Source organism: Ascaphus truei, chromosome 1 (genome assembly GCF_040206685.1).
Source record: "Ascaphus truei isolate aAscTru1 chromosome 1, aAscTru1.hap1, whole genome shotgun sequence".
Lineage (NCBI taxonomy): Eukaryota > Metazoa > Chordata > Amphibia > Anura > Ascaphidae > Ascaphus > Ascaphus truei.
Window position 1 is genome coordinate 128,171,501 of NC_134483.1, and position 25,510 is coordinate 128,197,010.

Sequence of the window (25,510 nt, forward strand, 5' to 3'; positions counted from 1 at the left end):
CCGTTATGGGGTGCCGGTATCTCCTGCATATATTTAAATGTACCGGTCACGTGGGCCGTGACGCAGGAGAATTACATTTGCAGGAGATACCGGCACCCGATACGGAGGCCTGCACCTCGGAAAGCAGGGGGTCCCCGAACCTGAAATGTATTGCGGTTCAGCTCAGGAGACCCCCTGCTTCAAGAATATGTAATTAAAATAAAAACATTGTGATGGCTTGATAGAGATGCGCAGGGCGACGGACCGCTTCTGTCTGCTCTCACTGCGCAGTTCTTCCAGACTGATGCAGCCCGGTAGGATTAACACAGCGGGAGTTCCAGTCAGAAGCAGGGACAACCACAGTGTTAATCCTGATGGGGAATTCCCCCCTTCGTTGCACTTGGTAGTGATCCTTCAACGTTTGGTATGCGGTTACCTTGCTCAAGTTCGGGGCAGGGCGACAATAAATCTGACTGTATCTGTATACTGAGCAAACAAATGTAACGGGTATTCCACCCCACCCAATCTCATATATAGTGTGGGTGAGTAGAACATGTAGTGTTACCGGTGTGGTGCGTATACCTGCAGGCTCACAGGAGGTCTGAGCCTCCGCTAATGAGAGCCTGGGGTGAATCCTCTGGAACGAATCTTCTTTTACAGCGCCTCCACCTATGTAGGATTCTATGGACGTGTAGAATGACCCTACATAGGAACCCAATTAGAAACCACACACACAGTCAGTGATTATATAATAACTAAGGAATTTACTTCGAACATAGAACATATCATCGCCTTTACATATCCTCATAACCTGTGTCCCTCTCACGAGGAGACACTACCCGTGACGTCTCGCAGGACGTTTCCCCAACACTAGGTGATCCCACCCAGTGTCCAGTGAAACCCCCACACCCAAGGTCCCGTACTCCTACGGAGATAGTCAATGGGTGACTGCGCAGTCACTAAAACCTCTAGGCCTGTTGGTGCACATATAATATTGATACCTTCCGAGCACTCCGATGCTCGGGCCTGCAACACTCTTCTCAAAGGGTCAGACGTCCGTCTGATCCTTTCCAGGTACTCTGCCGGTGGACCCCAACGAGGGTCCCACCGCTCCACGGGAACTGCAACCGATCACGGCAACACCAACCACATGGGAACAGCAACCGCCGCTATCAGCTTTCTGCCTAACTACTTCTAGAGTGACAGCAACCCTAACCTAGGGCCTGTCCCTGAGGAACCGCAACCTGGGATGGCTTGTGGAAAACTCCTAGGGCCTGCGGGGTTAATAACCTGCCCCACTCCCTTATCTACCCAAGTCCCCAATCCTCCCTTACACTAGCTCCTAACTCACTAATCCTAACACTAACACGCCTGCAGCCGACACAGTTCTCACAGTCAGCCTGCAGACAGTAACACACGCTGCATACACACTGCACTCAGTACACGCAGCGTCACATACAACACTCAACACAGCAACCTGGAACCCGCAGCAAACACACTGCACACACTGTGCCTATTTGCCAGTGCGCACAGCACTACCCGCTGTGGCACTGCCAAACCTGCACCTTACATACACTAAGGGCGACCTCCCTATCTAGGGCCGTCCCTTATCAGTTACCCACTAACCTGGTGGGGAGTTGAGGCCTACCTGGAGGGTGAGGGTACCTATCAGGATGCAGGAGCTGCACTCACTCCCTGCATCCTTCCTTCCCCTTCAGCTCCGCTGCTCCAACTGACGTGACTCATGCAAAGCCCGGGAAAATGTATCTCTTTCCTCCAGGGCAGTCCTGCAGCCCTATTGGCTCCTATCAAGCACCTGGTGCCTGCCTCGCTATGCCTCATGGGAATTGTAGTCCCGAGGCCCTTACTATAACATTGGGGCCACGTGCGTTCCTCCCCTCTGCCTACACTAACCCCTAATGGCCGCCGCAACCCTTCCTGAGCTGTTCCTGCCCTCGCGCGATCACTGCGCATGCGCGACTTGAAGCGCAACGGCGGCGCCCTGCTCTGCGGCCGCCGGGACCTTAGAGACGCGATCGCGGCCTTAGCAACGGCCCGATCGCGTCCCCGGCAACCGGCCGCAGGCAGGAGAAGCCGCGCTGCTCCCTGCTCCAGCCCCCACCCTTGGGAGCAGCCGTCGGGTTGTTCAGTACCCGCGATCGAGCTGCGCCAGGGGAGGGGGGTCTCCAGGAGCTGCTGGGGACCAGGGTTACACAAATGTATTTCTTTATGGATGCTTTCCAATTTTTTATGACACAAAAAAATATTTTTGGGACAGTTTATCCTGGAAATTTTAATACATTATAAAATGTGACGTTTCTGTTGGATTTTGCTGGCTTTATCTTTCCCTTATTTGATTATCTTAACATTAGATTGTCAGTTTTGTTTGCACCAATCACGGCTCCTTTCACAGCCCCCACCCCCTATTTTAATTGAAAATACTGGAGCATTCTTTAGGCTTTAAAGATACATATACTTGTCTAAACTATTGTTTTTCCGTTTTGCCCAATGCACGTTTTCCAGGTATATCAGTTTAATCCCTACTCTTAAGGAATCTGTGTGCCATTTGGTGATTAAAATTCTCTCAAACACCGATCTTAAATTGTAACCCCAAATCATAGTTATGATATCATTTTGCAATTCAATATTGTACTCTATTGTATGTTGTGGCAAAGAGTTAATACTATCCCCTTTTACACAGATATGGCATATAGTATATTGTAACACCCTTCAAGTTAAAGCAGTGGCTCAGTGACTTAAGACTCTGTAAACATTGACATGGAGTTTGAATCAGGGGAGCCTGGTTTAATTCCCGGTGTCAGCTCCTTTTGACCTTGAGCAAGTCACTTTATCTTCTGTGCCCCAGGCACCAAAATCTTGGATTGTAAACTCATCGAGGCAGGGACTGTACACTATAATCTAATTGTGAAGGGCTTGGAGTCCCATTTGGCAGAAAGGTGCTACACTGTATGAAATAAAGTTATATGGAAATGGTTTGATATCTGGACCTTAAAGCTGTGCCATAAAAATGGAGTATATAACTACCTGTGTGCTGAACGCAAAAATAGAAACATGAGAAATAGGCCTCAAAATGTCATTTACAATTTATTTAATGGTAACTAATTGCATTTTCTGGCTGTTATTGCCTATCAGGAAGAACCTAAGAAAGTCCGCTTTGACTATGATTTATTTCTGCACCTTGACGGCCACCCACCTGTAAACCATCTCCGCTGCGAGAAGCTCACCTTCAACAACCCCACAGAGGAGTTCAGGAAGAAGCTGCTCAAGGCCGGTGGGGTGAGTGGACTCGCATATGGGGATCCAACAGCAGCAATATACAGAGGCAGTGGTGCTGTTGACCAAGCAGGGTATAAAAGGAATAACAGGTGCAATGCCATTGGGCAACATATTCTCAACAGTGGAGTGGTGGCTTCTACGGGGGGGAATGCATGCATGCATGTATCTCTTTGCACATGTACACGATAACTATTCCAAGCACTTATGAGAAGGAGAGGCTTAGTAAGTAACGACACTGTGTCTGTAAACAACGACACGGAGTTCAAATGAGGAGAACCTGGTTCAATTCCCGGTGTCGGCTCCTTGTGCCTGTGGGCAAGTCACTTTATCTCCCTGTGCCTCAGACACCAAAAACATAGATTGTAAACTCATCTGGGCAGGTACTGTGTCTGTAACAATTCCTATGTGCTGCGTACTGCGCACTCTACTGTAATTGTGAAGCAAAGCGCTTTGAGTCCCATTGGGAGAAAAACGCTACAGTATATGAATTAAAGTTATTATTTATTATTATACCATTTTAGAGCTGCTATCCTGTCAAATTTCAATATTGATTTCATTACATAAGTCCTCCGTAGCTAAATCCCATGCTATTTTTTTAGCTCCTGGGTTCCTGATATATTTACCCGTTTAGTTGCTGGTGTTACTTCCTGGACATTTAAGTCATCCAATAGGGATCTTCAACGTCATCCCCCCGATAACATTCCAGTATCCTATTGGCCAACACGATCTGCAATATTCGGTGACCAATTTGATTTTCCTAAAGAGGGAAACAGCGGCAGCTAAACGAGTAAAGCTGTGGTCCCAGTCAGCTCTGTAGCACGCGCGCCCGGCGGGAGGGCGGCGCGTGCACACCGCTTCACGCGATCTGCGGTCTTGGGAGGGAGAGATTGTGACGGGATGGGGTGTGGCGGGGGTTTTGCTGGGCCGTGGAAATGACCTCATGCGGCTGGTTCGCCCTCATTTGGTGAACCACCGGCGGGGGGTGGCCACGTCTCCGTCGCAAGTTCCAAATACAATTCTTTTTGTATTTGTGAAAACTTGCAGTACAGCGCATCTGCTAAATGCGCGCCGAGGTAGGTACTGGGCCCAATCTGATTGGGGGGGCGGGGATAGTGCTCTGTTGAACGCACTGGGACCGCAGCCTCAATATCTTGAAAGCCGGCGGTCTCGGGAGCTTTAAGGGAAAAAAATCTCTGGAGGCTCAGGTTTTAAATCCTTAAAAATGAATCTGTAGTTACATTTTTTTTAAATATCACTTGTGAGCACATTCACATATCTAACTGGTCTGCAATCCTGCTTTTCTCCTAGCATACAGTGCTCCCACTGCAGCAATAACTTATTTAAGGAAAGTTAAAAAAAAAAAAAGCATGAGTGCTGCTTTAACACTGATAAATCACCTTCACAGCTAGGGTTGCCAGGTGTCCAGTATTGAACCGGACTGTCCTGTATTTGGGCACTCTGCCCAGTAAACAATTAGAGGCAATACCGGGCATGTATGTGTCTGGTGTTACCTCTCTGCAGTTAGTGACCTGACTGGCTTGACGGGGCTGCATGACTTCCCCCGAGCAGGGAGAGAACAGGGCTGTTGCTAGGGGGCTGGGAAGCTTCCTCCATCCTGATTGGCTGCTGTTGGGTAATGCAGCCAACAGGAGGAGGTGTTGGGCCAAGGAGAGGAGGAAACAGCATGGAGTGGTGAGAGGTGTGTGTGTCTGATCATACCTTTCAGCACTGTGTCCAGAATTTTTGGAGTAGCCACCTGGCAGCTGTAAAGGGAACTAAGCCGAGTGTAAGAGGGAGATGCTTTTATCAAAAAAGTAGGTTGATGTGTGGCCTCAAAGACATTACTTGTCAGTGAGGAATTGTTGAAGTGCAATAAAATTTGCCTTTAGTGCAGAATGTAATGGAGTGTTAGAGCGACAAACAGAGTGTCTAGTGTTTGGGAAAGGACAGGTGAGCAAACAAAAGTGCTTTTTTTATTTATTTTTTTTGCAGGCTAAATGCGCAATCCAAAGTACATGGTGAGCCTGTGCATTTTCCATCAGTCTTTGAGGTTAATGTTTTCCCACATGGGCAATGCGCGAGTTTAAGGCTTACAAATGGGTCACCTTATTTGTGCAGATGAAACTGCACATTACAATGAAAGAAAAGTTTAATTGACCTATATAAAGGAACGTTGGGTCCCATTTAAAGGTTGCTGTGTGGGCCCGGTGCAATCTACTCTGGGCTGTAAAATACGGCAGCAAACTATTTTTAAATCCGTTCAGTTCTGTTATCACAAAAGTTCCTATTCTCTATTTAAAGGTCTAGGGCAGGGGTGCTCAACTCCAGTCCTCAAGCCCCCCCAACAGGTCAGGTTTTCAGGATATCCCAACTATGGCACACGTGGCTCAGTTGAAGACTGAGCCTCTGATTGAGCCACCTGTGCTGAAGCAGGGACGTAGCCAACTGTGCTCAAGCCGGGACTGATTGCATCACCTGTGCTGATGAGTGGAAAAAATAATTATCAATGGTGGCGCTCAAATCATAAGTGTGCAATAGGATAATATTAATGCAATAGTGAAAAAACAATTGTTAATATACAAACACATTCGTTGAATGCTGCTGTAACCCAGTGGGGGATTGCTCTCTCAATTACGTGCAGAGTTGAAGAAGTGGTGGTCGTTGGGAAGCGCAAACATGTGAAGACAGAAAAGAATATTGTTTAAATAAAAACGAGAATTTCTTCTTAAGGTCTATGTAACGGGTTTCCCCCCCCCCCAATCTCACATTGGCCCGGGTACTTTAATAACCAACCCCCATTACGTGTGTGTTTGGTGGTGCACCTGTAGGCAACAGAACTCCTGAGCCTCCCGCTTGATGGTAGTAGGGGATATCCAACAGAACAGGTAGCTGAGGTAGTGTGTGCGAGTTCAACTTACATCATGTGCAGCGCCTCCACCTCATCAGGGTCTATGCTTCCGCAGGGAGATGGTCCTGGTGAGGAACTCCTTCTTGGTGGTGCCATCCACTGTGGGGTAACTTCACACTCACACAGTGGGGGTATCGTTAACAAGGTCATCTTTATTGTAGACGGTGATGTAGCAGACTGCCCCATACAGCTGCCGGCTCTAGCCGCACATCTCTCCGTGCTGCCCCTCGCCAGGTACGCCCTCCCAAATTGAAGTGGGGTTCCCTCTTCTCCTAGGGAGACCCGCTCTGCGCCAGGTCCCTGGACACAGAGTGGCTTAGACATGCTGATTGGTCAACCTGGACCTCTAGTTACGTCACTAGGGTCACAAAGTGTTCCTACAATCCCTTATGCAGGACAATACAACTTCCTAACAGCTTTCCATTGCTGCTAGAACACACTGCTAGAACACACACATAACTAACTGTGTTGTGCCTTATATACTTCAGGAGGCAGGCGCATCCCTGATGTCACCATCCAGGGACTCAGAGCATACAGCCACTCCCCTTCATACATAGGGCACATCACCATTGGATGAGGGAAAACCTCCATAACTACTGCTGGCATACCTGTTCTTACCAGGACTTACTGCCAACAGAGAGGAAAGCAATATACCATTATTATGCATGGCTATATACTCCCCCTGGTGAATCCCCACCGTCCCGGCTGGGTCCTAAATTTGGTGTACCTTGCTCCAGGAAACACTGAAAAAGAACACACAAACTTAGCGTTTAAACATTATCACTTCACATAATAATGACAGAACATACGCTCACTGACCAGCAGTAAGCAGCAAAGGAGAAAGGCAGACCACTCGTTAACGGACCTAATAATAGTGCCGAGGGTCTGGTTTCTTCACCTCCCGCCCCGCTGCATCATGGACCGTTACACTAAACTCACGTGGCAATCCTCTCTCATTGCAGTACACCACCTTGTGCATATACACGCTGCGCCCTATCTTCCAGACCCACATGAGTTGGGAGACCCTCTGCTCAGCCTGAACTCCCTTAATGGCTCCTCCCTTATTAACGATATAGTATTCAATATCATTACGCAGCCACCTTTCTCTATTGTCCTCTATTTCCCTCATCAGAGGTTCAGGGACATATGGGTATTCCAGCCCGTGTGACCTTTTATATTTAGCCGCAATAGCCCGTTCAGCTCGGCAGGCCCTGGTTAACTTAGTTTGCCCAGCCCTTCCTGGCAACACCCATGACAGGGGCTCACCTGACTCCACTGGATCATCTAACCCTTCCGATCCTTTTGGGGTAATAAGACCTACTTGTATTCGGTCCCACCGTACTCGTAGCTCCTTGAGATAGGCCTCATCGTCAAAATCCCCAGGGGCCCACCAATGGTCAACCACCCCGTCCCTCTCTAGAATAAAGCGGGTGCGGTCGATCCAGGCGACATATCCCTCATATAATGGTGCCCACCACCTAGTCTCCCGTACCTCCTCTGAGTTAGGTTCTAGTGGCTCCTCCTCATCATCAGGCCCGCCCGAGGATACCCCTGAAGTACCCTCAGATCGCGCAACCCTTTCCTTACGCTGAGACCAGTGTCCGCCCGCAATGCTCAGCGCACTATTGCTTTCACTAATTATCGACCCTCGTCGGGAAATCCTCCCTCCACCCTCCGATCCATCATCGGAAGTTCCCCAGTCCAGGCTTCCAGTTCTGTGGTAGGACCCCGGGAATCCCCTGACACACCCAAACTAGAGGTAGACCCGAAGGAACAGGTGACAGGGACAGGGGTTTGAACTAGGGCCTTGGGGCTAAATTTGGGGATGAACGGGGTTGGGGGACGGGGCTGAACGGTAGGTTCCGGCAGGGTCACGGCCTGCTCCTCCGCAACAACTGACTCACGTTCGCCACAATGTTCGCTCTGTCCTTCGGTAGTGGGTCCTCTCGTTCTCCGATTTGAGCGCCCACTCCGTCGGCTGTCCGTAGGGGATCGACTCCCACTGCTCGACCGTAAAGGCGCAATCGCCTCCCACTCGACACCGCTCAGGTCGTCCGGAACTGCCTCTGGATCCGCACGTGCTGCGACACCATCTTGGGTTGGGTCCCCAAGCGAGACCTCTTCCTCCACGAGGATATCCGGCAACGCCCTTCTGCTGCGCGGTCCAGCCTGACCCTGGTTCCGCTCTTCGCTCACCTCCACCCCCGGAATCTGCAGTGAGCATGGAGTTAACCTACTGCTCCGCAGGGTCGGGGTGGATCGACCTCCTTCCGACCCGCTAGTCACCACGGCAGTGGGACTCCGGCGATCGGGTTTTCGCGGCACTGGAGACACTCGACTACGTGTCTCCACACCACGAGGAATAGCATCTCGCCACGGAATACCAGTAGTATGGTACTCCTCTAACAAGTCCTGTGCCTCTGCCAGCCTGGCACACTCCTCGTCCGAGGACTCCAATTTACAGTTCGGTCGGGGTATTCCAGTAGGGGACCGTCTATGGGCTCCTTTCCGGTCACCTCTCCGATGACTGGGCTTCTCCTGCTTGAGAAGTCGGCTTGACTCCGGCTCCGCGGGACCTGCACTTGCATTCCACAGTGCATCGGAATATCCGTTGCCAACGTCGGGGTAGGATTTCTCATCCCCCCGGCTTGTACCGGCACAAAGGTGGTCATGGGCCACATATATTGCAGTCCACAATGAGGGCATCGAGCCTCACTGCCCACAGCTCCGCCAGGCAGTCTGCACTGCATGCAGAGACAGACCACTGTCTCCACACCCTCTACTCGGATGATCAGGAAGCCTCCTGGAGCCGAATAGGGATGGGTAGAGATCAAGGGACTCAGTTCCATTTTCTCCGTTTGCTCAGCCATGGTCACCAACGGAAGCACTCGTCCGAGTGGTCTGTATTGATCAATGGCTCTTCGCAACTGAAGGGTAGAGGAGGGTTGCGCTGTCCTTCCCCCCACTTCCTCCATCGACATCCGGTGGCACTTTAGACCACTCCCCCTGGTTGAAACTAGGGGGAAGTCTCGCCGCTTTGTAGGCTGACCCAGCACAGGGGCAAAGTGAGTCATAGTCCATGAGGGCGCGGCTCCAGCTTTCGCGCCAAACTCCCCAACTGTTTGGAGTTTCCTCGTTGCCGCCAATCCCGGCCAACAACTTGCAAAGCGCAGAGTTGCAAGACTTTCTGCAGCTGGCCCACGCGGTGTCCCGGGAACGCGGGAACCGCCATTTTGGTAAGCACTGTCCTTCGTTGTATTTGAGGTAGCGTCTGGCTGTTTGTTAATTGGTGTGTAACAAAGTCCATTTCGTTCCTCCCATCTCGCAAGGCTGTCATCCTCACTATTCTCAGGGGTATCATCCCGAGAACATAGGCATGACAAACACGCGCAGCCACGGCTTTCACGCCATTCCATAACAAACACACAAGAGTCTCTCCTGTAGCTTGTTCTCCTTCCTCGTCCCGGCATCCTGGACCTTCTGCTCTTTGCAGATCCTCCATTCCGATGGTTGCTTCTTGCTCACGGTATATTGGATTACTGTACATGGAGCTCCGTTCTGCGGGGCAGCTACCACATCCGTACAATAAACATGCCTTGTGCACCACCTCGTGTACCTAATATATGTCTAACTCGTTTTTGCACTACCTCAGGCTAGGCTCACTCTCTCAGTGTCTACTGTATCTCCTTCCTCCCAGTCTGTGCTCCCTTCGGTAAGTGATCTGGAATGGCTAGAGTACTCTGGGGCTCCCATGCAGTACTTGGGCGTCTACCTCTCTTAGTCAGCCTAGTGCAGACCCTCTCCAGGACACCTGACCTAGTTAACAAGCTCTCCCTTCTGGCGTCATACCCCTAGCGCGACCTCAAGGTGACTCGGACAGCTATAGCCCCTCTCCAGACCCACTAACTCCTCTCAGGTTCCCAGGGTATCCCTGCGGTTCCATCCCAACGCAGCACAAAGTGGCAGCATACACTTTTCCTGTTTCCTAGCGTGTGCCTAGCAAAAGCCTGTCCTGTTGATAGGTATATATCTCTCAGCAGCGCCTCCAATTGTAACGGGTTTCCCCCCCCCCCAATCTCACATTGGCCCGGGTACTTTAATAACCAACCCCCATTACGTGTGTGTTTGGTGGTGCACCTGTAGGCAACAGAACTCCTGAGCCTCCCGCTTGATGGTAGTAGGGGATATCCAACAGAACAGGTAGCTGAGGTAGTGGGTGCGAGTTCAACTTACATCATGTGCAGCGCCTCCACCTCATCAGGGTCTATGCTTCCGCAGGGAGATGGTCCTGGTGAGGAACTCCTTCTTGGTGGTGCCATCCACTGCGGAGTAACTTCACACTCACACAGTGGGGGTATCGTTAACAAGGTCATCTTTATTGTAGACGGTGATGTAGCAGACTGCCCCATACAGCTGCCGGCTCTAGCCGCACATCTCTCCGTGCTGTCCCTTCGCCAGGTACGCCCTCCCAAATTGAAGTGGGGTTCCCTCTTCTCCTAGGGAGACCCGCTCTGCGCCAGGTCCCTGGACACAGAGTGGCTTAGACAGGCTGATTGGTCAACCTGGACCTCTAGTTACGTCACTAGGGTCACAAAGTGTTCCTACAATCCCTTATGCAGGACAATACAACTTCCTAACAGCTTTCCATTGCTGCTAGAACACACTGCTAGAACACACACATAACTAACTGTGTTGTGCCTTATATACTTCAGGAGGCAGGCGCATCCCTGATGTCACCATCCAGGGACTCAGAGCATACAGCCACTCCCCTTCATACATAGGGCACATCACATTGGATGAGGGAAAACCTCCATAACTACTGCTGGCATACCTGTTCTTACCAGGACTTACTGCCAACAGAGAGGAAAGCAATATACCATTATTATGCATGGCTATATCTATATAAAGAATACTCACAAATGTGAGGATGGATATGTATACGTAATGCTATCTTTAAGTGATGATCCGCCAGCTGCGGTAAAGATGGGTGTCTGCCTCAATAGGAATATGCACTCTGGTAACCTTTAGTAACAAACAGAAGAACCGGGCATAGTGCAGACTGTAGAAAATTTATAAAAGGTAAGTATAATACAATACACTCACATGGTATCAGATGGTTACACGCATTTAGATCACACAATCGATCTCGGCTGCAGTGGAGATAAACTTTCTGCTTCCCCTCGAGTTGCCTCTCTGTTTGGCGCACACCAAGTTACCCAGCACTTACTCCCCCCCAGCCAGCTGCCGTGACAGAGGCAATAATCACCCCAAAGTATACAAATTGTGACAACTATATAACATAGCTTTTTATTTCTTATTAACTTTTAAAAAAATGATATATGCTTCTTTCGCTTTTTTTTTTAAATAGAAGCACAACCATAGCACAACAGCAATCTTAACAAAAAGGGGAAGGGTAGGCAGGGAACACAGCAGCAGTATGGCGCGGAATTCCTTTCCCACCCGTGCCTCTCTTATAAAGCGTACCCTCCTAAAGACCCACCCCCGCAGTGCGTCACACCAATCCGACTGCCCCAATTAAGTAAGGAGCCCAAAGGCGGAGGAGTTAAGTGGGAGGGAGGAGCCTAGCCTCATGGCTGGCCCACGCTTAGGGCTTCTTTACATTAATTAAAGGGGCAATCATTTTTCGGATCAAAGTGAACTAATTCCAGTGACCTATTTAAGGGATCTCAACTCAATTTAACCCAAATCAGACACCTGTAAGTCTTTTGAATGTATTTTTAGACTCCGGAGGGGTTGAATGAGCTTGTGGCTCAGAGCTGGTTGGCAGTGTTAGTCCTGACAAGTTGAGATAATGGATGAGTTCAATCTGTGTCAAATTGGGCACCTCTGATTCTCTGGCAACTCCCTTTTGTGTGATGTCACTGTGTGTTCAGCAAGTGTACAGACAGAGTCCCCCCTCCTCTCCGCCTCCTCTTGACTTGGTTCTCTGATAAGAACAGGGTGGCGATAAGCAGGGTCACCGACAGGGAGGGACAGAAGGTACAGGTGTCCCGGGCCCGGAAGCTGCTGGGGGCCCGGTTGGCCAGCGCTGCAAGTTGGGCCTTACCTCTGGCCGGGCCCGGCTGCCAGTCGAGGCTGGGCCCCGGCTCTCCATCAGCTGCCTGCAGGGCTATTCCTCTATCGGTCCCCGCCGAGCTTCCAATGCTGGTGGCGCACGACAGGCCCCTGATATCTACGCCGGAAGCTCGGTGTGGGACAGGGTGAGGGAGAAGCCTGCAGGCAGCAGATGGAGAGCCGGGGCCTGTCCGGGACCGGCAGCTGGGCCTAGCCAGAGGTCGGGCCCAACTTGCAGCGCCGGCCCCCAGGAGACACTGGGTCCCGAGACAATCCACAAGGTAAGTGTATATTTTATATGTATTGTTTTTATTTGTATGTATTTTTTTTTGTTTTGTTTTGTTTTGTTTTTTTTATATGCATTGGGTTTTTTATTTATATGTAATGAGGCTTTTTTATATGTTTTGGGGCTTTCATTTATATGGATTTGGTCTTTTTTTTATATGTTTTGGGGCTTTTTATATGTATTGTTTTTTTTATATGCATTGGGTTTTTTATTTATATGGAATGGGGCTTTTTTATATGTATTGGGGCTTTCATTTATATGTATTTGGTCTTTTTTTTTATATGTTTTGGGGCTTTTTTATATGTATTGGGGCTTTTTTATATATATATGCATAGTGTTTTTTATTTATATGTGTCTGTTTTTTTATATGCATTGGGGCATATACACACATACACACACACACACACACACACACACACACACACACACTGCTTTTTGTATACAGTATGCATTTGGGTTTTTATGTATGTGGTTTTTTATATATGCATTGTTTTTTTATGCATTGGGTTTTTTATTTATATGTATTGTTTTTTTTGATTTGTATTTTTTTTTTATATATGTATTGGGAGGAGTGGGGGTATTTTTCAATATGTATTGGGCGGCGTGGGGGTGTTTTTTTAAAATTTAATATGTATAGGGGTGGGGGTTTTTGGTATGTATTTTGTGGGGTAATTGACAGAAGGTGGGGGCGAGAGAAAGGGGGGAGGGAGGGCGTGAGTGAGGAAAAGAGGGAGTAAGACGCAGTGAAGAAAAATACAAGCGAGGCGTGAGGGGGTGAGTGAGGAAGAGGGAGAGAGACGGAGGGGAGAGATATACAGTACATGGGGGGCGGAAATAGAGTGGGTTTGTGAGGTTTGAAATGGGGGTGGGGGCTTCCAATACGTGACACGGGGGGGGGGCTCACAATACCGCTGACACGTTGGGGGGCGGACTTAACTCTAGTCCTGGGCCCTGTAAAATCTGTCAGCGGCCCTGGGGATAAGGGTAAGGAAACCACTTGATTGACACTTCCCCATTTAGAAGCGCCCTATGAAATTCAACTGGCCGACTACGTGGGATTTCTCTTTTAAAGCGTCACCTTTTAAAATAAAAATAAATAGTTTAATCATGATCTAATATTTCAATACTTCAAATATATAACATTCTCCCTCTCTGTTCTTTTCTCTCTCACTCTCTCTTTTTCTTTGTTTCTTTCTTTCTCTCTTTTTTTTTTTTCCACCCGTTATTTATTTTTCAAAACTCAGTGTTGCGGAAATCAAAGCTATTAAAAATGTAGATTGGATTTGCAATTTTCTTGCAGCTGACATTCAGATAACCAAGCTATTCTGAATCACCAAGTTATATTGCCTAAAACCAGCTCTATAACACACCCCTGATGATAACCACCTTGGCATTGTAGAATCAATCTTATTTTAATTAAGTATGAGCCAGTAAAGCAATATATATTGTCTTATTTATAAGTGTGCTTAGTGTTTAGATTGTAGAACCACAGTTGAAAGCGATCTAAGCATGTATTGAAATAAGAAGATTAATGCACTGCTAGATAAAGTTGTGATATTGTCTTCAAATTTGGTTTGCCAATTCTGATGTGGTTCCTCACATTTTCACGACAATTTTCGCACAACTTCACATTGCTTGGCCAAAGTGTAACAGTTTCACCAAATCACTGCACCATTCTTTTCCACATTAAAGTGGCCATATATCAGTGGCCACGTGATCTGATGCTATTAAATGATGTGTGGCAATTTGCAATGCGCATTGACTGTTTGCCGGCGTATTTTTATTTTGATGTTACTTTACTATTTTTGTGACATTTTAAAGTGAACAAATATCTGCAAATGTTACCTTGAATATTCATCAATAGTGTCCATAAACAGGTTGTCATACAGTACCTTCTTAATGGATCAACAAGTTTTTCATAGATATAGTTAAAGAAGAGGTTTGAAGAGGTTTGAAGAGTTCACTCATTGCAAATTGTATTATACAGTTAAAAAAAAAAACCTTGCTTTTTGTTTTATTAAAACAATACAAACAAATGGAGTGCATGTTTCTCTGCCGTGCGCTCTCTAATACAGATGTAGACAGATACATTGTTGAATATTCCAGGAAACCGCAGATGGCAGCTGCCTGACCACTGCCTGCTCGCGGATTCACCGCGGCCAGGCTAATTGCCCATCAGGATTAATACGGCGTGGGTCCCTGCTTCTGAATGTGACTCCCGCTGTGTAAATCTTGCTGGGCAGTATCAGTTTGGAAGAGATGCGCAGTGAGAGTAGACAGAATCGGTCCCTCTCTCTGCACACCTCAAACAGGCTTTTGTTTTATTTTAATAACATAGGATTGAAGCGGGGAATTTCCGGAGCCGAACCATATTAATTTCAGGTCCGGGGACCCAATTTCAGGGCCTGTAACTGGGGAAGCAAGGGGTCCCGGAAATTAATACGGTTGGCTTCTCCATTTTGGCTTTATTTTTGTTAAATAAATCATGACACGGTGTAATATGTCATGGGTTGTTGTTCATCTGAGGTTGTATTTACCTCATTTTAAGACCTGCTAAGGAACAGGTGATTCTTATTATGTCCTGATATGTGAAACCATAGAATTCAAAGAGGGTGTACTTGCTTTTCACACAAATGTGTGTGTGTGTATATGCCAACACTGCAGAAGGAGAGCCGCTGCACATGAGCAGGGAGAAGCAAAAATCCAACTGGATCCCACAAACTGGGCGCAACCCCACAATGGACCGGTACATTGAAAGCTTCAGACACAGCGCCAAAACCACCATCCTGGACAAAGTAAGGAAACAAACATATAATCTGACACTGATGGAGAGGAGAGCCATAGAATCGCTAGAGGCCAACCACAACATAACAATCAAACCTGCGGACAATGGAGGAGCAGTGGTCATAATGAACACCACAGACTACCTGCGGGAAGCGCACAGGCAACTCTCTGATTCAAAGTATTACACCCAACTGCAGGAGGATCCAACTAAAAAATACATGAGAGAACTCAACAGGATCATTAAAACACTCCCGATCCGCACAATAGAACAAATTCTGAACCTGATACCAGCCAACCCAAAACCTGGCACATTCTACATGCTCCCTAAAATTCACAAAGAGGGTAACCCTGGTCGCCCTATTATCTCTGGATTTGGCACACTTACCGAGAATATTTCTGGCTGGGTGGAGGGCATTCTAAAACCACTTGTCAGGAACACATCAAGCGGATACCACCGACCTGCTAAACAAACTGAATGCTATTGGCCCCCTCCCAACAGGAACACTACTAGCAACCATGGATGTAGAGTCACTTTATACAAACATCCCCCACGAGGATGGGATTTCAGCCTGCAGATACTTTCTGAGACCGCAGGAGCCACTCACAGAGACAGTGACTAAATGCATTGAATTTATTCTGACCCATAACTACTTCACATTTGGAAATGACACATACCTCCAGACAACCGGGACCGCTATGGGTACTCGGATGGCGCCACAGTATGCCAATCTGTTCTGCGCAAAACTGGAAAGTGACTTTCTTTCCACCTGTCACTTGAAACCCCTTACATACCTTCGCTACATCGATGACATCCTCCTGATTTGGACCTTTGGCAAACAGGAGCTACTACAGTTCTATGACAACTTCAATACGTTCCACCCGACCATCAACCTCAAACTCACCCATTCCCCGAATGAAGTACATTTCCTAGACACCACCATTACTATAAAGAACAACCAACTACAGACTTCTGTATACCGCAAACCTACAGACAGAGCCAGCTATTTGAGGGACAACAGCTTCCACCCGACACACACCAAACATGCAACCATCTACAGTCAAGCCATACACTACAACTGGATATGCTCCGACACAGCAGACAGAGACCAGCGGATTAAAGCCTTGAGATCAGATTTTATAAACCGTGGATATAACCACAGAATTGTAGACCAGCAAATTCACAAAGCCACCAGAATACCAAGAAGTGATCTCCTTGAATACAAACAGAAGGAGACAAGCGACAGGGTACCTTTGGTGGTCACATATAACCCACACCTAGGAGCCCTACGCAAGATTGCCAGGGAACTACAACCAATCCTCCAGGAAGATACAAGACTGCAACAGGTCTTCCCTGAAGCACCCTTTTTATCATACAGACAATCTCATAATCTCAAGAATATTACGGTGAGGAGTAAAGTATTCAGCAGTACAACTGAATGCGGGACGAAACCATGCCAGGACCCAAGATGCAAAACCTGCGCAATGCTCTACACAGCGGACGCAATACAAATACCACACAGGAATCGGGAATACAAAATCAGAGGAAGGTTCACCTGTTCCTCCAGCAATGTCGTGTACCTCATCATGTGCATGAAATGCCCAGGAGGCTGCTACTACATAGGTGAGACGGGGCAGGGGCTAAACAACAGAATGAACCTGCATCGCCACAGCATCACACGCGGAACAAGAGACAGTCCTGTCGGCGAACATTTCTCTGACTCTGGCCATAAGATGAACGATCTGAGGGTTGCCATACTCAAAGGTAATCTTAAAACACCGAAAGAGAGACGGTTGCATGAATACAAATTTATGCAACTGTTCGGGACACTTAACGGTGGCCTAAACAGAGATCGAAATTTTATGAGTCATTATTGACACAAGTGAACTCTCTTCCCATGAGCGCTAAAGACCATGTCTGTACATACTGTGCTATATGTATGCACACACAGCTGTCTCTTTTTGTATTACTTCCTGGTAAAATATTTTATAAATAAATAAATTAATACACATACTGTACCAATACTCCTTGTTTTTCCATCCCTATACACCAATAGGGACCACATAGTATCCACACACACTTTTAGTTATGCCACTATCTCCCACATTTCCACACCATTTTCATTAACTCCCACTCCACACACCCCTTTTGTAAAGCACTGTATACACTGTGGGCTCTCCATTCATTTATATTCACACAGATACACACACTCTCTTACATCATTTTCTTTCAGGAACCATTTAACACATCTAGCCATAAATCTCATCCACACTGGGGGAAGGACTAGCACAGATAACATTCCAAGAGACACTGTTTTTAAGTATTCCCTTTGCTTGCTTCATTCATTGTAACATCGCCGGAAGAAGAGATCAGTGTATCTCGAAAGCTCACACAAATAAAAGCATTTCGTTAGCCACAGAACGGTATCATCTATTTATTTTTTGATTATTGAAGCTCAACTAACACGGTACTGATACCTCTACATATATATATATATACACAGGGTAACCAGGGAAATCCAGGTAACAAAGAGACAGCACACCACAATGTAATGAAGTAAATAAAGTGTATTAACAACACAGGGCAGCCAACGTTTCGGTCCTCAGAGTGGGACCTTCCTCAGGGCAGATAAGGTGATAAAGGTCCCGCACGCGGACCGAAACGTTGGAATGATGTCTTGTTAATAAAATATATTCTTTTGACAATATTCTGAAAGCCAGGGTCATATGTAGGATGATTTAGCCCAGATAATGTCAACTCGGCCCTCTTTTCCAAGCAAGACAAGGTCTGTTTCTTATCTTTACTTTATTTGTGGGAAGCAGGTGAAAAAACAGTCACTTGTGTAGAGATGTAGATGTAGGGATAATGTCTCTCTTTGTGTGCTTGGTAGTTAACGGCAGGTGAAAAGATAATCCTACCATACAGGAGTTTACAGCAGTGCTCACTCATCCAGAGGTAATGGTGGAAAAGGAAGTGAGGGGCAAGGGTCACACTAAAATGGAGTGAGACTGCACTACTGTCAGCAAAAAGACAGGGGAGAAAATGGGAAAGTCCATTAACTGGAGGACTGGAGATGTTGCCAGAGCAACCAGGGGTGTGACAGCTTGGAAGGAAAAAGGCTACTTAATGTATCCATTCCATCTGCACTGGGAGTAAACTGCAAGGAAAGTAAATCCACGTACAGCTAGCAGGCAGAACTGCCAAGGGAAAGGGGGGCTGAAACAGAAAAGGCAGACAGGGGTATTTCTGTTCCATGACACTCCCCGTCTAGTATCTGGAGATACCACTAATTTTAGGTGTATGTGGAACATATGTGCAATACAACATAGCAAAAATAACATCACATTCTCAAACAATGCAAGAGTCCATGTCCACATAGCGATGTGACACCGGCCGGTATCACTGGTATCAAGGTCCCTTGACCCAGGTTCTTTGGCAAAGGATGCAGGGTGGATGCACAGCTCCAGGTTTGCTGGTTGCACCACAATGTCTTTGTTCAAAGTCTCTGGCACTGTTTCCTTTAAGCCTTGTGAGAGAACAGTCCTTTTGTCTCTGTAGTTTTACCCACAGAATGCATCCCCTTGTAGGCATGCCAGTCGTGGTAGCCTGTGGTTCTATCACCTGGTGTTTGGCAGAAGGAGATGGCTTTTGGCTCCCTGCGGAAGCAGAGCAACACTCCTGGAAGATTGGTTGTCGAATCTAGTCCAGTAAAGAGGACGTCATTCAGGGAGACTCCCTGGAGCTGAGCGCTGGGGCTGAACACTATCCGGATCTGATCGGGTTCCTGAAGGTGGAAGGCCCCAGATGATTGGGAGTACCGGCATTCTTCACCTTCCTTCATTAGAGGTGCTACCTTTGCGTGGCCGGTAAGGAATATCTTCTGGATTAAGGCCACAAAGTTGTTTTTGGTCTCTGGTTCCCTTTGTAGGTCGCAGAGGTGCGAAGTGAACCTAGAGATGGCATGTTCTCCATTGTTTGGGAAGCCCCTTCTTGGTGAACGGAATAGTAGCGGGTTCGCCCAACTGCCAAGTCCATTTCTGACGAGCTCCTTGACCGTTGACATCAGGAATTCTCCATCTCCCATCAATGGTGTTTGCTTGTCGTCGTCCTTTGTGGTCTGGAACGCTGTGCACCCTAAGTCATTGGTGCATTTCTCTTGCAAGAGAATGTTTCCACGTATTTTGGTGATACGCCTTTGTATCTCTTTGTTGACTGCCCTCAGGAGGTTGTTCTCTCCTTGGACATGACGAAAAACAGTCTCTTTTGCCCTAGTAAATCCCTTTATGAGATGTCTCTGTGATTGTCTTTTTTTTAGACGTGAGAGAGGACAGTCTTTTTGACACTGTGGCTTCACCTGTAGGGCGGAATCTTTTGTGATTATGCCAGCCATGACAGCTGGCTGCTTTATCGCTGGATACTCTGTGGAGAGGAACGACTGTACGTCCTAGCCGTGCCATTGCTCGCGAGAGGATCGTCCGATTGTTTATTGTCTTTTGGATGACCCATTTGTCGGTCACCTTTGGGAGGTTACTTTCTTCCTTCAGTGGAGTCGACTCGTCATCCTTGGTTATCTGAACCGCTAAGCATCCTAGGCCATTGTCCCGTCCCCCCGATGCAAGGATGTTTTTGTTGACCTCAGGGCTGTGACCTTGTCTTTTCTCTTCACTTGGCCCTTCGGTCACTTGGAGATGGCCAAGACATGGTTCAGGGAGAGATGTGTGTCCACATTCTGTTACTACCGTTCTGCGGGCGTCAACATAGTCTTGCCCGTGTTGTTTGTCGGTGCACGCGTTGCCCACTATCACCCATCCTAGGTCAAGTCTTTGGGCGTATGGCGCGTTGTGGGGTCCGTTATGCTGTTTACTGACTTTATGTACCCTCATGATGTCCCTGCCGAGCAGCAGCAAGATCTTGGCGCCTTGTTCTACCGGCAGGATGTAGTTGGCTATTCCCTTGAGGTGCGGGTAATGGCGTGCCATGTCTGTTGTGGGAATCTCGTCCCTGTTTGTGGCCATGTGGCTGCACTCGATGAGTGTGGGAAGGGGCATGTTCACTTTGCCGTCTATTGAGCATATGGTGTAGCCATTCACTCTTCTCCCTGTGGTCTCCATTCGCCCAGCGCACGTTCTGAGAGTGTAAGGAGAAGCACCGTCTTGTATGTTAAACATGTCGAAGAACTCTGACCTGACCAGCGATCGGTTGCTCTGGTCGTCGAGGATTGCGTACATCCGAATAGCCTTCTCGGGTTGTCCCTGGGGGTGTACTGCGACAAGGCATATTTTGGAGCAGGATATTTTGTCACCTTCTTTTCCACAAACCTCAGTGCGCTGAGATGTGACGGATGTTGACTCTCCTTCTCCTTCCTCCCCGCCATGCTCCTCTACGGAGGATGGGTTCTTGAGTTGGTGGAGTGTCAGAGCCTCTGGGTGTAGCGATGTCACGTGCTTGTCACTTTCGCACACTGTGCATTTTATCTCTTCTTTACTGTCCCTGGCTAGGTGAGTCGTGGAACCGCAGCACCTGAAGCAAATTCTGAATTCTCCAAGTAACCTCTTGCGTTCCTCTAGGGACTTCATCCTGAACCCAAAGCACTTGTTGAGTGGGTGTGGCTTCTTGTGTATGGGACATTCCCTGTTTGGGTTCCTTGCTTCCGGGGACCGACTGATCGGGAGTAGTTTGGGTCGTGGGAGGCACGTCCGTCCTGCGGACCGAGATGGGTGTTTGGGTGTTACCATATCTCGTCACTGGTCTCTCGTTCCTTAGGCTGCTTGCACAGTATGTGGTTTGCGCACCTAAGATGAAACTGGGATCATTCCTTGTCCTTGCCGCTTCGCGGATGAAGCTCAAGAAGAATGAGAATGGGGGGTAGATGACTTGCTTCTCCCTTTTGTATTTGGAACCTTGTGAAATCCACCTTTCTTGGAGGTTGAAGGGTAGCTTCTCCAGGATGGGTCTCACTCCACGAGCTGAGTCTAGGACGTTGAGACCTATTAAGGAATGGTCTTTCCTTGCGAACTCCAGTTCTTGCAACAGGTCCCCGAGCTCTCGTAACTTTGAGTAGTCTTTAGTTGTGATCTTGGGGAAGCTGTCGATTCTTTTGAAGAGCGAATCCTCGACTGCTTCGGGGCTACCGTAGAACTCTTTTAGCCTTTCCCACACTAGGTCAAGACCTACTTGGGGTTGGTGCACGTTGGCCGCCCAAAGTCTCTTCGCGTGCTCTGTGGATTCGTTCCCCAGGAACTTGAATAGCAAGTTGAGCTCTTCCCTTGCTGAGAAGTCCAAGCTGTTGATTGCGTCTTTGAACGTGAACTTCCACGTCCGGTAGTTCTCAGGGCGGTCGTCGAAGCTGGTGAGTCCTGCTTGCACCAGGTCACGCCGGATCATGTACTTGACTATGTCTGTCAGGCCTGAGGCTTCGGCATGTTTGTCCCGTTCTGAGGTAGTTGCTGGGAGGGTTCGTGCGGTCGCCTCTTCCTTGGCGTGGACGTGTGATGACTGCTGGTCGGTGTGAGGGGCTGTGTTTTCCCGTGTGGGTGTACCTGGATGGCGAGCCCGTTGTAGTGCATCCGTGTGCGCACTGGCGTGTGGATCACTGTTGCGGCTGTGGCTATCCCAGGCAGCATGTACCATTGACGGAGCAGCGTTTTCTCCTAGTGGACCTAGCAAGTCTTCGGTGTCTGTAGAGTCACTCCCTCCGCGTTGATATGGTGCGCTGGTGTTTACGCTGAAGAGGCTCCTTACGTAGTCTTCAGTGCGTTGGACTGGATCCTCTGAGGCTATCCGTCTGTACGGTTGCTCCCCGCCATCCTGTTGCGCGGCTGCTTCTAGGACTTCGGCTTGGGCTATAGCGGCAGCGGCGTCCTCTTCTTTGCTTAGAGCTTCTAGATCCGCGTCTAATTCGGCCTTTCTACGCGCAGCGGCGGCGGCGGCATTGGCAGCGGCGGCGGTAGCAGCGGCGGCGGCATTGGCAGTGGCGGCGTTCTGCTCCTTCTCTTCTATGCACGCTCTTTCTGCCCTTACGGCTGCCTCTCTCCGACCATATTCGGCCCTGGAACGTGCGGCCTCTGCGGAGGCTCGCGCCTTGGTAGTGAGTGAGACTGCACTACTGGAGTGAGACTGCACTACTGTCAGCAAAAAGACAGGGGAGAAAATGGGAAAGTCCATTAACTGGAGGACTGGAGATGTTGCCAGAGCAACCAGGGGTGTGACAGCTTGGAAGGAAAAAGGCTACTTAATGTATCCATTCCATCTGCACTGGGAGTAAACTGCAAGGAAAGTAAATCCACGTACAGCTAGCAGGCAGAACTGCCAAGGGAAAGGGGGGCAGAAACAGAAAAGACAGACGGGTATTTCTGTTCCATGACAGACAACCTTTTGGAGTGCTGCCTCTGATATTCGTCTCTAAACGGTATCGTATCAGTATTAGGTGATAACTTTTTTATTGGACTAACAATTTATGTTATAGGACAAGCTTTCGAGAGTTATCCTCTCTTCTTCAGGTCAAGCAATACTGATATACAAAGGATTCAATGGCTAAAACAGAGAGAGGAAAAAAACACAACAGATATTTACTGTAGATAAGGTAGGGAGTTAAAAGTGTTTGAAGCCAGGGGACAGTGTCAAAGAAAGGTGGGGAGGGGGAGGGATGCTGGGGAGGGAGAGAAAGTGTGGATAAGAATAGAGGCAAGCAGGATAATTACAAACAATTTTGATAGGGTGTGAGAAAACCCATGTCCGCATTAAGTCCTTTGGTTTTGGTGTCAAAGAGTCTTATCATTCTGAGTTTAAATGTTTTCCGTTCTTGGGTGCTTTTAAACATTCCATTGAGGATTTTGATTTTTAGGTCATTTATGGAATGATCTGGTTGTGAGAAGTGATGTTCCACAGGTGAGCAGTATCTTCCTTCTTCGTGATGGAGTATAGAGTGTCTGTGCATATTCATTCTTCCTTGTAGTTTTCGGCTGGTTTCCCCAATGTAGCAACCTTGGTCACATTTGTTGCACTGAATCATATACACTATATTCCTGGATGTGCAGCTGTATGATCCTTTAACATTGAATGTTCTATGGTTGTGACTGGCTGTGGGATCTTGGCAAATATGTTTGCAGAGTTTGCAGCGTTTGTTGCTGCACGGTTTTGTGCCATTATCCATGTCTTTAAGATCGTTGTGAAGTTTTCTGCTGACTAATTTCTGTTTGAGGTTTGGTGGTTGCCGGAATGCAAGAATGGGAGGTTTGGGAAAGATTTCTTTTAATTTCGCATCCTCTGTCAGCATGGGTTGCAGATCTTTGATTATTTTTCGGATACCCTCTAGGGTAGGGTTGTATGTGGTCACTAGTGGTATGCGTGTGGTAGGTTCTTTCTGTCTGTATTGTAGCAGGTGTTCTTGTGGGGCTTTTATTGCAGATGTAATCATTTTGGCAATGGTCTTTGGTTTGTATCCCTTCTGTCTGAACGATTCGGTCAGGGTTGTGAGATGCCTGTTTCTGTCTTCATTGTCAGAGCATATGCAGTGGTATCTTATAGCCTGGCTGTGTATGATACCTTGTTTTGTATGAGTGGGATGGAAGCTGGAGTTGTGGAGGAAACTGCATCTGTCAGTTGGTTTCTTGTATACAGATGTGTGTAGTTTGCCATCTTTCAGTGTTACTGTAGTATCTAGAAAGTTTACTAGGTTTGCCGAATAATCCATTTTGAGTTTAATTGACGGATGGAATGAGTTCAGGGACTCGTGGAATTTTTTTAGGTTTTCTTCACCCTCTGTCCATATTATAAACAGGTCATCAATGTATCTGTAGTATGTGTAGGGTTTGTGGAGGCATGTAGTTAGGAATCTTTGTCCACGAGAACACCTGCTACAATACACCCAAGAACGGAAAACATTTGAACTCAGAATGATAAGACTCTTTGACACCAAAACCAAAGGACTTAATGCGCACATGGGTTTTCTCACACCCTATCAAAATTGTTTGTAATTATCCTGCTTGCCTCTATTCTTATCCACACCTTCTCTTCCCCCCAGCATCCCTCCCCCTCCCCACCTTTCTTTGACACTGTCCCCTGGCTTCAAACACTTTTAACACCCTACCTTATCTACAGTAAATATCTGTTGTTTTTTTTGTTTTTCCCCTCTTTCTACACTGTTTTAGCCATTGAATCCTTTGTATATCAGTATTGCTTGACCTGAAGAAGAGAGTTTAACTCTCGAAAGCTTGTCCTATGACATCAATTGTTAGTCCAATAAAAAAGGTATCACCTAATACTGAAGAACTCATTTATTCTGCAACTGGACTAACACGGCTATTTTCTGCTTTATTTATATATATATATATATATATATATATATATATATATATATATATATATATATATATATATATATATATATATACAAAAAAGACTGTGCTTTAAGTATCTGTCTGCAATATATTACCCACTAACTGTATAATCAATGTATAAAATATATATATAGGAATAAATGGATATAAAATATATATATAATGATGAAACCTAATATATATCAAAAAATGATGCTCTAGCACTATACCAGAAATAAAAATATAAAATCAATAAAACTAAATAAATAACATAAACTAGTATTACCAATGACTGTTCAAATATAATATATAAACATGCATGCATAAAAAAATAAAAATAAAAAATAAACATATAATCAATAAAATAAGTGGGCTTGGGGGAGTGTAGGAAAATATAAAAATGATAATAAAACCACAATGGATGAGGTGAATCAGAGTCCACAAAACCCTTGGATGGCAATGTCCTATAAAGATGGAAGGGTAGTAGCCCTCTGTATGGATGTAGGCAGCTTTCTGAAAGGAACAACGACCTCCCACTGGATCTAGAAGATAAAAAGAGAAGAAACCGCCCGATCCTAGTGTATTATATTAAGATACAAAATTTAATGTTCCATAAAACTCCAACAAATGCGCACTCACAAACATAGAAAATATTAAAGCATGTAATGAGTATTGAGACGTGTGAGCGGAGCAGCAGTTTCCAGCGTCTGGCGAATGAGTATTACTCATTACATGCTTTAATATTTTCTATGTTTGTGAGTGCGCATTTGTTGGAGTTTTATGGAACATTAAATTTTGTATCTTAATATAATACACTAGGATCGGGCGCTTTCTTCTCTTTTTATCTTATATATATATATATTTTA

The 25,510-nt window shown here is 47.0% G+C and overlaps 1 protein-coding gene across 4 annotated transcripts in view; it reads left to right on the forward strand.

Annotated features, from left to right (window-relative positions):
* MLLT3 (MLLT3 super elongation complex subunit) overlaps positions 1-25,510 on the forward strand; it is a 343,568-nt gene that overhangs the window by 191,971 nt on the left and 126,087 nt on the right. For all 4 annotated transcript variants that reach the window (XR_012800564.1, XM_075594656.1, XM_075594654.1 and 1 more), the window contains exon 4: positions 3,133-3,276. Coding sequence is in view for 3 of the 4 variants with exons in the window: in XM_075594656.1 (XP_075450771.1) it covers positions 3,133-3,276 (144 nt within the window). In the remaining variant the exon portion in view is untranslated. The remainder of the gene's footprint in view (positions 1-3,132; positions 3,277-25,510) is intronic.